Genomic DNA, 13,872 nt, shown 5'->3' with positions numbered 1-13,872 from the left:
CTGTCGTCTTTGGTGTTCCCCTTGTTCTCCCCTCCTTTCTTTTCTCCTTCCGGCTTTTTCAATCCAACAACATTGAGCGGGAGGACTCTTCGTTTGTTCCTCTCCCTTCTCTCTCTCTCTCTCTCTCTCTCTCTCTTTATTCTTCTTTCTTTGCTACGCTCCAAGTCATATACACTAGCAGATCAACATGGCACACGTAAGACGATCATCCATGTACGCATACGCTGTAAAACAAAGGTGCTGATAATGCCAGTATCTCTCTCTTAGAGATTAGGCGGTCGTAGAAAAAATGTCAAGAAAGGATTTCAATTCACTTTGATGGTTGTTGGTATGTTGTAGGATCAACTACAATAGGCGACCCAATGTTTAACCCATGATTGCTTTTATAGGTGCTTCTGGTACAGGCCGCACAACATTTGTCAACACGTTGTGCAACTCGGGCGTACTTGCCAAAAAGGTGTGCGATAATCCAGAAGAAGCCCATAACGAAGAAGGCATCACCATCAAGCCTGTATCTGTTGGTGAGTCTTAGAATCGCAATCTCGCATGTGTTGGTTTACTAAACCCTTACTCTTTTTCTCTTTAGAGCTGGATGAGGACGGTGTTAGGTAAAAAAGGAGGGATGAAAAAAAGGGGGATGGGACTAAGCGATATCTTTGGGAAATGACAAGGAGAGCACGTGTGCTTGTATGTATACTCAAACGTCTCTTTCAATTAAGGATCTCACTCACCATCGTTGATACGCCTGGATTTGGAGACAATATTGACAACGAGCGATGGTAACACAGGAGCATTGATTTGGATTTTTCCTTTGTCTTGCTCATACCTTGCATTTTAGTTTCCAAGAAATTGTGGGATACCTTGAGCGTCAATATGATGATATCCTTGCCGAAGAATCGCGTATCAAGCGTAATCCTCGTTTCCGAGACAACCGTGTACATGCGTTGTTATACTTTATTTCACCCACAGGCCATGCGTAAGCTTTAAAAGCCTTTTTAATGTTTCGAGTTGCCATGTTTATGCAAACTCACAATATAGGTTACGCGAGATTGATATTGAATTGATGCGTCGATTGAGTCCTAGAGTGAACGTAATCCCTGTTGTGGGACGTGCTGACTCGTTGACACCGCAAGAACTCAAGGATTTCAAACGCAGGGTAAGTTGTTGTAAACATGAAATGATGTTGTTGGAGCATGATGAGCTAACATTAGTATGTAGATCATGGAGGATATTGAGCACTACAACATTCCCATCTACAACTTTCCATATGATGTGGAGGAGGATGACGAGGATACGGTTGAAGAAAACAGCGAACTAAGGGCCCTACTTCCATTTGCTATCATTGGCAGTGATGAAGAAATCAATGTGGGTGGGCGTACAGTGCGTGGTCGCCAATACCCTTGGGGAGCTGTTGAAGGTAAATAAACTCAATACACGGGGGGTCCAACATTAGGGGAGAGATAGAGAGGCTTACGTTTTGGCCATGTTTCTGCTTATAGTGGACAATCCTCAGCACTCGGATTTTGCCAGATTGCGATCGGCGCTATTGAGGTATGTCGATAAACGCCCTATGCTATTGAGGACGACTATCCTTTACCCCCAAGCAATGATATCAATTCTTCAAGTTCTGGTAGTTCCCATTTACAAGACCTAAAGGAGATTACACACGACTTCTTGTATGAGAACTATCGTACCGAGAAACTCAGCCGTACCGTCAGTGGTGGTGAACAAGAGTAAGTACTCTTTTTTTTCTCTTTGCTTGCCCCTTGTTCAACTAACCCCTTTACATCCTTGATGGCCCCCCTTAACTAAAATCATTTTGTAGGGATGCTGCTTTGAATGCTGAAGATATGAGTAGCCAAAGCGTACGCCTGAAGGAAGAGCAGCTACGAAAAGAAGAAGAAAAGGTAAAAATAGTGCCTGCTTGTGGAATGTGCGTAAGCTTACATGCAGTGTCTTGGTTCAGCTCCGCGACATTGAACTCAAGGTGCAGCGTGAAATTCAAGAAAAGCGAGCCGAGCTGTTGAGCAAGGAGGAAGCCCTACGTAGTCTGGAGTCGAGATTGGCACAGGCTCAGATAGCAGATGCCTAGTTTTTTAGGCTGATTATCATCCATACGTAGTGCGTGTGTGTGTGTGTATGTGTGTGTCTAGGCCTTTTACCTAGTAACCACCACCACGACCACTATTTACAACTCACACCCTTTTTTACCGATGTCCATCTATATCCTCATTTCGTATTTCCTTTCCCTTTTTTCTTTTTCTCCATCGTTTCATAGTAATCAAACTCTTATTAATAATATGATGATTCATTTATGTTGATCCGCATTCGATATGTGCTTCTCTCTCCTTTTTTCTTTTCCATGTGCGGAACCGGCCCGAAGGCTGTAGCACTCATAATTGCAGCTCAGAAGCACACCCGGTACCTCGACAAGGTTTCTTTGCTTTCCAGTTTTCTTTCTTCCCTTTCTCTCTACTCTATCACTCTATCACATCGCCTCATACCCTTTCCCATACCATGGCAAGTCCCGAATTCAGCAATCCCCTACGAAAGTTCAAGCTCGTGTTCTTGGGTGAACAAAGCGGTACGTTTCGCTTGTCATTTTCTTTCTTTACAATGGTCCTCATGCTTGGCATTGACCACCCCACCATCTCTGTAGTTGGCAAGACCTCACTCATTACACGTTTCATGTATGACACCTTTGACAATACGTATCAGGTAAGCATATCCTTTATTCTATCAAACGGGGGGATGGATCATGCATCTGACATTTTGGGCTGGTAACTTTCAGGCAACGATCGGTATCGATTTTCTTTCAAAGACCATGTACCTTGAAGATCGTACAGTGCGCCTTCAATTGTGGGATACGGCAGGACAGGTACTTGGATGATTGGATTGGGCGCGCGCGTGTATAAGGAGCCACTTGCATGTTAACCCTGCATTTTGTGTGCTCTTTTATCCAATACACCCCCGTATTAATGCTCCATCTCTTTTTAGGAACGCTTCCGCTCTTTGATCCCATCCTACATTCGGTAACTATCACACGTCCTTCTATATGATGAAACTCTTCTAATTCTTATATTACATAGTGATTCTTCAGTGGCGGTGGTGGTTTATGACATTAGCAGTAAGTATAATGCATTACCTATTCCATCAGAGTCAAACTCAACTGGTTTTGGTTGCACATTTTACTAGGTCGGAACTCGTTTTCGAACACAGAAAAGTGGATTGCCGATGTACGCGCTGAACGTGGCAACGAAGTCATCATCGTCCTTGTTGGCAACAAGACCGATCTCAATGACAAGAGGTATCCCTATCAATGATAAGCAAATGGAATTGGATTGAATAGCTCACTTTTGGATCGATAGAACGGTGACATTGGAAGAAGGAGAGAAGAAAGCCAAGGAGCTCAACGTCATGTTTATCGAGACCAGCGCCAAAGCTGGCCATAATGTAAGTACAGCAACAGGCAACATGCATTATACAACAAGTTTTTAACATGATGTGTTTTGTTTAGGTGAAAACACTCTTTCGACGGATCGCACAAGCCTTACCTGGTATGGAATCGCAATCGGCGGATGGCAAGGAACAAAGTAAGTGTGTGCTGCAAATCGTGCTTTCACGATATGGCGATCATTTGCGCTTATTTGCCACATGGTGTGTGCTTACATCTCATCCCGATATAGTGCAAAAGGTCGATCTCAACAACTCTGATGCATCCGAATCCAGCTCTTGTGCCTGTTAGAACAATAGCAACAACACCATCTCATCATCCTATACTCGACTCTATTCCTCTTGTTTTACATTACATATACACTACCCTTACTTGTTCTGCTTTAGTTCCATTTTATCCTTTTGGCTACAATATCATCTACTATTCCAGCATACTTTATACCATTGCATTTGCTCCCTTTGATGCCTTTATGATAATGATGAACCTGTACGGCCACTCGTGGATGAGCTATTGTAGTTTCATGATCGTAGATCGAGATTCATGTCCATAAACAAACAAAAGTGATGGCTGTATATGACGTGTTTCACCATTACATCGAGACATGTGGATGCAACAAGCCAAGGCGATCCCCAAGTATCATTTGGGTCCGTGATTACGCCAACTTGAAGATTATGAATACACAATGGATAGCCGTCATCGCATTGGGTTTTATCAGCATGTTTCAATGCGATACCGATTATCTCCTGGTTGGCATGGCAACCCCAAGTAAAGGGATACGCTGGATTCAATACCATGATTCACTAAGGGTGATGTATGGCGGACCGAATACACTGCCTTGACGTTGTGCGTTACATGTACGGCAACCGATTCGCATGCTACCAAATCAAGCTGCAATATAAATAAACAGCCCACGTGGCACATTTGAAAGAGACAATGAACCCCAACATTGTGAGTATGACATAATGTAAATTGCTTTATATGATTTTGGAGGAGATATAGAAAGGGATTATGTATGTACAAGTCTAAGTGTAATATCGAATTAAGATCCAAGTTCTGCTGCTGCTGCATCTGGATAGTAATAAAAGCAAATGGCCAAAATGATGTATAGCGTAAAAAGCATGAAACCTTCAAGCCAGTTGCTCTTGCCATCCTATTGTAACACGCATTGTTAGCTGTGTGGTTCTTCCAGCATCCAGTTTTCTCATATTTACCATCATCAAGTAATTGACCATGACAACCGAGATGAGCATCACCGCGGTCTCAAAGACATTAAAGAGCAAGCTCATTTGGATTTGCATACCCCAGCCAATGATGACCATGAGAGGTGTCACCAACAAAGCAATTTGCATGCTGCTTCCGACAGCCACACCCAATGCCAGATCCATCTATGGATGAATGCACAATGAGCATCATCGATGTCTTTTTGTTGTTGTCATTGTTCATGCTTACCTTGTTCTTCATGGCAACAGTGACGGCAGTAACGTGCTCGGCAGCTAATCATCCAAGGTTAATTAGCCTCTATTGGTACATACATGAAGATTGTGTATGGTACTTACCATTACCAACAATGGGTAGTAGAATCAAACCGACAAAGGTCTCACTGATATGCCACTGCTCCACCACATCTTCAATGGCCGACACGAGGAATTCGGCACATACGGCTACCAATGCAGTGATGACAAGAAGGCTTTGGCCAAAGTGAGTAAATCTGCACATGCGTTTTCCTTGTCATACTTACAGGACAATAGCCATCCAAAATGGCATTTGTGGTTCCTCTTCTTCCTCATCATCATCTTCAGCTCGGGCAGGTTGTTCAAGTCCTTGTTCTCGTGCGATCAACATGGATTCCATGGTTCGGCTTGTACCTGATCGTTGCTGGTATGATGCACGGCGAGCTTCACGAGGAGGTGCCAAGAACTGTTTCATGATTAATATAAATGACTCATTTCCTTCTCATGGATGATTTATGTATACATACCAAATCCTTGTGCGTTCTAAGCTATATAGGTAGATGATGTGTGAGTACTTTTGATGAAGATGTTGTTTCCATGATGTATGTGATTTTACCTGAAAGAATAAGAATGCAAAGTAAATAACGAGTAGAATGATAGATGTGGCTCTTGAAATGTTGAGGATATCGGATGTGAGTTGTTCAGCGGACTCTGTAGATCCAACGGAAGCATAAAATGCTGCTGGAAGGAGCAAGGAGGTCGTTGCGATAAAAAGTAATGATGCGGACGTTTGAGCGACGATAGGATTAAAGGATTGTTCCTTGAAACGAATACCGCCAAGCCAGAAACACATGCCAAGGACGAGGAGTAAATTGGAAAGAATTGATCCCAACATGGAAGCCTGGACCACCACCACCAGGTTCTGGCTCAGAGAAATGATTGAAATGATCAACTCGACGGCATTACCGAAAGAGGCGTTGAGTAACCCACCGATGATCTATATGATGTGACCCGAGAAAATAACGTGAGCTGTGGCACTCGTGTGTATGTGCGTGTACAACATTGTTTGAAATAAAACATGATGTACTACGTTTTGGTATTGGTTGGGTTTCATTTGGTTAAATTTACCTCGCCCGTACGCAGAGCAATATCCTCAGTGGCAAAGCCTAATAACTTGGCCAGAGGCACGATGGCAATAAAGTTGAGAATAAATGTCACAGTGGGACTCCATACAAAATGACTAGCAATGCCAAAAGGGATAAAGACCACCAATGGGTTGATCCATGATGATTTAACGATGCTGATAAGACCTTGCTTGATGGTAGGTTCTGGTTTTGATTCATCATCATTTGAAGTTTGATCTGACGTTGAAGCTGACGACGACGGCAAGTTGCTGGTGGATGCGTGTGTAGTCGTTTCGCTTTGGATTGGCTTTGGTAAGTCACCCATAATGGCTACTTCAGATTCACCATCACGAGGATCGATTTGCTGCTTTTCCATGATGGCGAGTAAAAGTTTCAAAAAGAGGCAAAAAAGTTGATGAAAGAGATGCGAGGCGGAGAAGAGGTACACGCTTTATATATAAAAGCAGGCATTTTAACCCGAAAAGGCATCACCTTTTGCTGCCAAAAAGACAGCCGCCACTTTGAGAGGGATAATCGTGGCTTGATCATAACTCAGTTGATGTGACACCAAGGCTCTTGAAAAGAAGGCCGGAAACTTCTTTTTTGCCAAGCTATAAATGTCGACATACAAAAGTGGGTGATTGTGTGTGTGTCTTTGTTGCACCTAGTTGCGTATGTATTACCGATTTCATGGTCAAGGTGTGAGATAATGAATTTTCATGTCCTCGTGGTGGCTGGTTGTTTGTTTCCGTAACCTGGGGACATACATGCAACCTGATGCACATCCATGACAAAATGACATCGTTGCATGCAGAGAACCCGGGTTGTGTATCCCGAGAAAGATAAACATACATTGACGTTACGCAATAAATATAACATAGGGAAAGGGACATCCCAAAGTGGTGGTGATCCAGCCCACTTTATTAATGGCCGCTCATGTGTGGTGCATCATCATCATTGATGAGGGTGTATCACACAGGCAAAGCATTCACTATAGCAACAACAACAACATACACCAAATCAAGGCACTTGTCCGATTGTGGATGTGTCATGTGCAAAGACCACACACACACTCACACACGTACATACATGATGCATCTCATCGACTAAATCCCTGCAGGTATTTCACTTGGCATCTCGTTGCTGCTGTCAATGTCAAAATCCGACCACGTAAAAGTAATATTACTGCATGAATGGAAACCCAGCCATAGCAAGCATGTGTTTATTCATCATTGACATCTCATCCATCCATCCCATCCCTTTTGGGTAGCTAAAGAATAAATAATGCATTTTGTATGGGCAAATTACAACTTCCAAGTAGTGGTAGAGTGGGGTAAATCTAATAGCAAAAGCTCAACACAAGGATAGCGCCAAAGTCACGTGAATTGGTGGTGGGGGAGGGGGAGAACCAAGGTCGCGTTTATTCACGCGTCTGACTTTACGCGCTTCTTCTTGTTCAACCATGGTCGAAACGGCATTCCTTCAAGCACTACGAGATTCCGGTTGTGTCCTTGCTGTTGACGACAATGACGCCCCAGCAGTATTTGGTACGCACGACATCCGATTTATTATCCACCATTGTGCTGAATGGGGTTGCCAATTCAATAATAGCTTGTGAGCCTGTGCTCTTTCGTCGCGACCTGTCAATCAAGATTCGCTCCGATGCCCAATACCCCAACAACTTGACGACCTTCTTTGAGAGCATGAACGACACGTTATTAGACTTGGATACGTTTAGAAGGTTCCTCTTACCAGCAACGTTATCCGAAGAAGCACGTCGATCGACACGGTAAGCATGATTATCGCAAGCGCAGCAGCAGCAGTAGATGATCAGGCCCTGATACATGCATCCCCCCACCTCTTTTTACCAGGAGCACCTCATTCGATAGCGTTGCAAAGACATTACTACAAGTGGATATTCTTCAAAAGGATCTTATCGGTTACTTATTGGAAAGATTGCCCGAGTTTTATGACGAGCTGGAAAACGAGTGAGTGACAACAATGATGCATGTTACACGACCAAATCAAATGCATGGATTTACTCACAGCATTACGCATTCATGTATACAGCCAATCGAGCACATGTACTGCACGCCTTATCCTACACCAATTAAGATGGTCCGAATACATCGTTGATCCACAAGCCCTTAGTGGAAAGCTGATCGAGGTAAATGCTGATGACGCTTATCCTGCCTTCTGATATTGACAATCTTTTCTCTTGTAAAGATCATTCACATTACGCCTCCTGTTATCCAACATGAAATCATCACTTCACTACCAGACATTATCAATGATACCGAACACAAGGTAATTATACATTTGCTGGCCAACGACAAGATGCTGACAAAGGATCATTGAATAGGCTATGGTGGTGTATTTGAAAGAGCTTATGAACGAGAATTCCGAGTTGACTGTACCCATCCTTGACGCATTATCGAATCTCACATCGCATTCGGAAAGCTTGGTAAGACTTGTAGGATGGTGTTTGGTATTACGCATACACATGGCTAATGCCAATCTATAGGAAGATGTGCGAGATACAGTGTTGGACCGATTGGAACAAGCTGAACAAGACGACCTTGCTGTTATCCTCAAGTTTCTTTTACAAACTGTATCACCGAATACAATCGACTTGGTATGTCAACGTGGGATCCTGTAGCGATGATGATTAACCCTTTGGATAGGTCATTTATGGTATCAGAGAGAAGCTCGATTTCCGATCTCTTAAAAGGCCTCAGAATGCTCGGCAACGCACAGCCAACGCTGCACAAGGATTGATTTTGGGTGAGTGAGAGTGAAAAGTGTGCAAGGATAATGGGATGTTTACAAAGATGTCTACATAGAATCCATCAAGCATGGCCTTCAATTCCACAAATATGTCTGTGATTCTTGGTTCAAGTCTATAGCCGCATTGGAGACCAAAGTAAGAACCTCACAAATGATGGCGGGTGAAAACAGGCACTAAATGATCATGTCATGCAGGATGCACACAAGGCTATTGACGTGCTCGTGCTGGTTATCCTTTATTCCATGACATCCACCAAAAAGAAGGCAGAAGTTCTCTTTCGGAAAAAGATCACTGGTGGTTTGATCACTGCACGATTGCTACAGGATGTCATCCTTCATCATGCTGATGGCTTGACTGGGTAAGCTGGATGGAAAAAAGACATCAGCGGATGAGTGAGCCAACATGTGGATTTATTAGTTATTGGAACGCAATTTTATCGCTGGCCGAGAGTCTTTTGCGATCCGCACAGCAAACCAATGTCATCGCTCCTTGTTCAAACGCCCTTTATATCAATGCCTTCAAATCCAGTGACGCTTATCATCGCCAGGTATGTTGGTTGTGCTACTCATCCACGTTTTATATTGACACAGACTATAGGAAATTGTTGGCTCCCTTGTCACCCACATTGGCAGTGGTTCAATATCCTTTTTCCTCTTTACCATGAACAGCTACCACAACATCCATATTGAGATATCACCTTAACCCAGTTTTTACGTAGCAGAAATGGACGCTGCTCTCGATGTTCTCCTCCATCTTGCCGAAACCGATGTCAACAATATGGCAGTATACGACGTTTTCATCAAAGGCATTCTCGATTACTTGGACAACCTATCGCTATCGCAAATCAGGACGCTTTTTAATATCTTCAGCTTGCTTGCATTAACGGTGAGTGCGCAAAGCTTATTCCCATATGATATCCGTGCTCTTACAATCATCATAAATAGTCATCAGATAAAGACAATGACGGCAGCCATTCCAGTCTTTGGTCCGAGATTCAGATTGTGATTCGCAAGCAGCTGTCAAATCCACGTGAAAAGTACAAAAAGATTGGCGTGGTGGGGTGCCTAGCCGTTATCAAGGTTCTTGGATCGGATGCCCTTTGCAATGCCAGCTCAGCTGCAGAATCAAGTACTCAAAGTAAGTTCTACTATGGAAGAAAAAGCTCAAATTGATAATGGTGGTTACTAGGCAGGCTATCCATTGAGCAACCCAATCGACATCCTTTGTTACGTCAATCCATTGAAATGCTCCAAATGATCATGCGTAATTGTGCCGAATACCCGGTAAGTTCAAATCACACGTTGGATGGACCAATGATTAACATGCATGGATAGGTTTGTCTGGCACTCATGTATGATGAACTTGCATATATGGTCGAATACGATGATTTGGACAAGCGATTGCAGTTATGGATCAAGGAGAATTTTACAACTTGCTTCACCGAAGATTACGTTGTGGACGCTGACTCAGGGGAACAAGTGATCAAGGACAAGAGCAAACGATCGGACCTATGCCTCAAACCGCAAAATCAAATCAACTTGAATGGCGAGGTACGTTGTAATTGATACGTTTGAGAGAATGGTCAGCTAAGCATGATGATTATCATAGGATGAGGATGAGGAAGGTTCTATTCTTATTGGCCTTTATCCAATCGTGTGCTCTTCAGATGAACGGCAAAAACGGAGGCTGATGCTCACGCTATGTCCCATCTTCAACTTGATACAAACCTACGAGAGAGTGAACAACAACAATGATTTGAGCGAGATCGATGCGTTACTAGGATGCGGTGTTATCTTATTCAAATGGGATGAAGATGATGTACAGGTATGTGGTGCCTATGGATTAGGTAATGAGGTGCTGATTTTTGTCCAAAGGAGTTGATCCAAGATTTGCCGCCCGATGAGATGCAAAATGCGTGCGACATGCTGTTTTACACAATCAATTGGTGAGTCGTGTCCATTCCATATTTTGAGCCAGTCATCCTGATGGACATTATCCTAGGCTACGAGAGCTATTGAACGCCTTTTGCCGGAGCGAGGATGAAGATGACCACAGCAAGCTGATTATGCGCATCAAGAATGTCTTGTCATTTGAAGCCTTGCTGGAAGAATTCATCAAAGCGATGGGCACTTACACGCCTTTGGAGTTCCATTCAATGTCCAATATGGAAGGAAAAGATAGCATGCGATCATTGCACAGCATTAGCTCGGTAAGCAACAGCAAATTTAAGCATTGGGTATGGTAACTTATACCTTGTAAAGTCTAGCACGCCTCGTTCTCCAGTACCTGATGCATCCGATGTTGATTCAAAACCAGCTTTGAAGAAGACAAGCACGAATACCCCATCTTTTGACTCTGTCAACTCTTTGAGACCTTTCATGCGAGCTCTTAATGTGAGTCGGCCTTCCACCTTTTGAGAGCATCTTATTAATTGACATCAATACTTAGGTGGACGTGATTGCTATCCTCGAGCAGAATGACAATGATCAGGAAAATCTCGAGGTAAGATGATTCAAGGGTACAAGGGAAAAATGGCAATCCTAGCTAACATGTTGCGTAATGTAGTACGACGAGGTCAATTACATCCTCAAGGATCTGTACAACAAGCTTGAAAAGAAAATTGTGCCAGCGCCTACCAATCCATTCGGCAAAAAGAAGGCCACCGATGATAAGCAACGCTACCAGAATCAAGCATCATATTTGCTCAGGCTCAATTCACATGATCTGTTGAAGCAAGTCGTCGTACACCTTCCAACCATCCTACAACGACTCGAGAACTTGTATGAAGATATTCAATTACAGGTACGCTACCATTGCCATTTGATACAGCGCAAGGATAGCTGACTGATCGTTTCATTGTGTGCTTAGGATACTCAATCGGGGAGATTCAATTCTGTAAGTCAAATGACCATAGTTTCTTTTATGCCGATGATCTAATATCATTGTACAGGGTGCTGAGCCTATTGTCCAATGTGCAGCGAATATCTTCAATATCATCTACAAGCTATTTTCTTGGCCTGACATTGGTAACCCTGAAAATCAAAACATCTTGGAGGTGAGTTGGATGGATGGTTCGGATGATACAATCAGCTAATGCCATTTGGTTTCAATTACAGGCCGTTTTTGGCGCACTCGCCGATCGACTTGCTGTTGAGAACACACAATCACAATCCTTCACGACAAAGGCACAAGAAGCTTTCAAGTACCTTGCACGCTTTTCGGATAATATGCCAGAGGCAACTACGGCAGTGATACTCTTCAAAACACTCATGCGCATCAAGGAGCTTTCTGGAGCTGGTGATGCATTAAGATCGAATGCACACGGCGTTGTCACAGGCATTTTGAAGGAAGATTGGTTTGATTGGCGTAATATCAAGGTAAAAAAGGGGGATAGGAAAAAAGGCAAGTTGTTGTTGCTAGGTTACTAAGATACCCAAAATAGAAAGAGATCCCGTACCTATTGGAACAGGCCATTGAATTGGATCAGGACCCATTGTCTACGTTGCACGATTATGTGAACAATGTATTGGAATCCTTTGAGGAGAACGGAAGCCTTGAAGAGCATCCATTGCTTCGAACAGACACCGTGCTTTCTTATTATCAGGTATGATGGTGACTAGTTAACATGTGTGGATGTGCGCTGAAACCGATACCATCTCCTTTATAGGCCATGATCAACCAAACTGTCAAAGCATTGCACCTTCTTCAAGAAACGGATCAGGATGCATCGGTGATACTTGTCCAAAATTCGCAGATTGTCAAAATCTTTGGCCACATCACAAGCTATACCAAGACAAAGGATCAGCGAGCTCTTTTTGGAATGATACTCAAGACAGGTCGCTCGTTTGTCGATCAATTTGCCAAGCACTCGATTCCTTTCTTTACCAATGTATTCCGATTCCACAAGAATGAGATTGTTGATATCCTCAAAGACTTCCAAAAGAGCACACGTGCGCTGCAGGTACGTTGTATAAGAGAGAGAGGATGAGTGTGAATGGAAAGGTGATTTATGCTAATGATGACTTGTGTGCTACGTAGATTATTTGTTCACATGTCAAGGTGATCAAGGATGTACAACTATCGACGTATGTGCCGCCGTTGAAGAGGTCACTGGAGATCGTTATCTTCCAAGTCAAGATGCTATTGACAGAGAATAATGCGCCATCCGACGCCTTTTTCATGGGTTCATTGAAGCACAGAGATCTTCGAGGCGAGGAAGTACAATCACAGGTATATTGGATGGGTATAGATTGAATGCGCATGGCAATTAATGATACTTTTATGGATATTTTAGCTTCCTCGAGAAGAATCGGATGATGAAGGGGATGAATTGAATAGCGATCGGATGAACAGCGATGACATGGACACTGACAATGAAGATGAGGACAATGAAGAAGGTCATTCGGTGACTTCACATCGACCATCTCAGGCACCAAAAGTGATACCACCAACGAACAATGAATCAAACAACAATGAAGTTACCATGGAGATCGATTTCGATAGCGAAACGGATGATGAGAAAAACGATGTGGAACCAAATCCTCCTGTGATTTCAATATGTGACGATGATGACGACGACGATGACGATGATGATGATGACGATGATGTGAAGATGATTGAGCAGCAAGATGAAGGATCAAAAGAAGAATCTGCCGAAGGGAAACCACCTCGCAAGAAACAGCGGCTTGGTTTAGGGCGCCCTTCTTTTCCCCAGGGTAAAGTTTTTTCATTGACTCGAGACGAATAAAGTCGACATTCATTGACACATTGTTCAAAAAAGTATGATGAGCGGCACCATCCAAGCTCGTGCTTGATAAGTAGCTAACTCAGAAGATCAAAATTGGTTAATGCAACTGTGGCGAAATCAACCTAATAAAGAGAATTTAAAAACGCACATCCCTTTTTGACGTTTCACCAGTTTTCGTTTTCGGCCCATATTCAAATGCACATGTCGTTTTCGTCCCACCTCTTCAGTCTTGGCAGATGTTTCACGACAAGTAGCATCACATTAACGTCATTAACTTTGGAATAACAAGAGGGCGTATGCATACACAC

The 13,872-nt window shown here is 43.2% G+C and overlaps 5 protein-coding genes across 5 annotated transcripts; 4 read left to right on the top strand and 1 right to left on the bottom strand.

Annotated features, from left to right (window-relative positions):
• Nucleotides 1–187: 187 nt before the first annotated feature.
• Nucleotides 188–2,092, top strand: O0I10_010344 (uncharacterized protein; the record flags this gene model as incomplete). The annotated part of the gene is made up of 12 exons (XM_058490326.1): nt 188–196; nt 268–328; nt 390–521; nt 587–608; nt 720–779; nt 839–976; nt 1,039–1,156; nt 1,219–1,417; nt 1,500–1,551; nt 1,635–1,733; nt 1,826–1,907; nt 1,967–2,092. 12 exons carry the CDS (start codon nt 188–190, stop codon nt 2,090–2,092), a joined length of 1,098 nt encoding a protein of 365 aa, XP_058338922.1.
• Nucleotides 2,093–2,517: 425 nt separating this feature from the next.
• On the top strand, nt 2,518–3,745 carry O0I10_010343 (uncharacterized protein; the record flags this gene model as incomplete). The annotated part of the gene is made up of 9 exons (XM_058490325.1): nt 2,518–2,584; nt 2,660–2,718; nt 2,792–2,878; nt 2,998–3,032; nt 3,090–3,127; nt 3,196–3,307; nt 3,369–3,453; nt 3,518–3,593; nt 3,687–3,745. 9 exons carry the CDS (start codon nt 2,518–2,520, stop codon nt 3,743–3,745), a joined length of 618 nt encoding a protein of 205 aa, XP_058338921.1.
• Nucleotides 3,746–4,493: 748 nt separating this feature from the next.
• On the bottom strand, nt 4,494–6,405 carry O0I10_010342 (calcium/proton exchanger; the record flags this gene model as incomplete). Its single annotated transcript, XM_058490324.1, has 8 exons — nt 4,494–4,604; nt 4,666–4,839; nt 4,904–4,947; nt 5,011–5,141; nt 5,193–5,371; nt 5,433–5,453; nt 5,522–5,902; nt 6,034–6,405. 8 exons carry the CDS (start codon nt 6,403–6,405, stop codon nt 4,494–4,496), a joined length of 1,413 nt encoding a protein of 470 aa, XP_058338920.1.
• Nucleotides 6,406–7,491: 1,086 nt separating this feature from the next.
• On the top strand, nt 7,492–9,519 carry O0I10_010341 (uncharacterized protein; the record flags this gene model as incomplete). The annotated part of the gene is made up of 12 exons (XM_058490323.1): nt 7,492–7,576; nt 7,641–7,818; nt 7,901–8,017; nt 8,100–8,196; nt 8,256–8,336; nt 8,392–8,493; nt 8,554–8,664; nt 8,714–8,813; nt 8,873–8,952; nt 9,012–9,175; nt 9,235–9,364; nt 9,415–9,519. The coding sequence occupies 12 exons, from the start codon at nt 7,492–7,494 to the stop codon at nt 9,517–9,519; spliced, it is 1,350 nt and encodes a 449-aa protein (XP_058338919.1).
• A 21-nt stretch (nt 9,520–9,540) lies between these two features.
• On the top strand, nt 9,541–13,564 carry O0I10_010340 (uncharacterized protein; the record flags this gene model as incomplete). Its single annotated transcript, XM_058490322.1, has 17 exons — nt 9,541–9,702; nt 9,762–9,954; nt 10,006–10,100; nt 10,152–10,367; nt 10,426–10,641; nt 10,692–10,762; nt 10,819–11,026; nt 11,079–11,210; nt 11,266–11,319; nt 11,383–11,619; nt 11,686–11,712; nt 11,768–11,872; nt 11,934–12,194; nt 12,260–12,421; nt 12,485–12,778; nt 12,856–13,047; nt 13,112–13,564. 17 exons carry the CDS (start codon nt 9,541–9,543, stop codon nt 13,562–13,564), a joined length of 3,078 nt encoding a protein of 1,025 aa, XP_058338918.1.
• Between the last annotated feature and the right edge of the window lie 308 nt (nt 13,565–13,872).

The sequence above is a fragment of the Lichtheimia ornata genome (assembly GCF_029851405.1).
Source record: "Lichtheimia ornata isolate CBS 291.66 chromosome Unknown scaffold00068, whole genome shotgun sequence".
Lineage (NCBI taxonomy): Eukaryota > Fungi > Mucoromycota > Mucoromycetes > Mucorales > Lichtheimiaceae > Lichtheimia > Lichtheimia ornata.
Note: the sequence above shows the minus strand (reverse complement) of the source record. Positions and strands in the feature narration are given on the sequence as shown.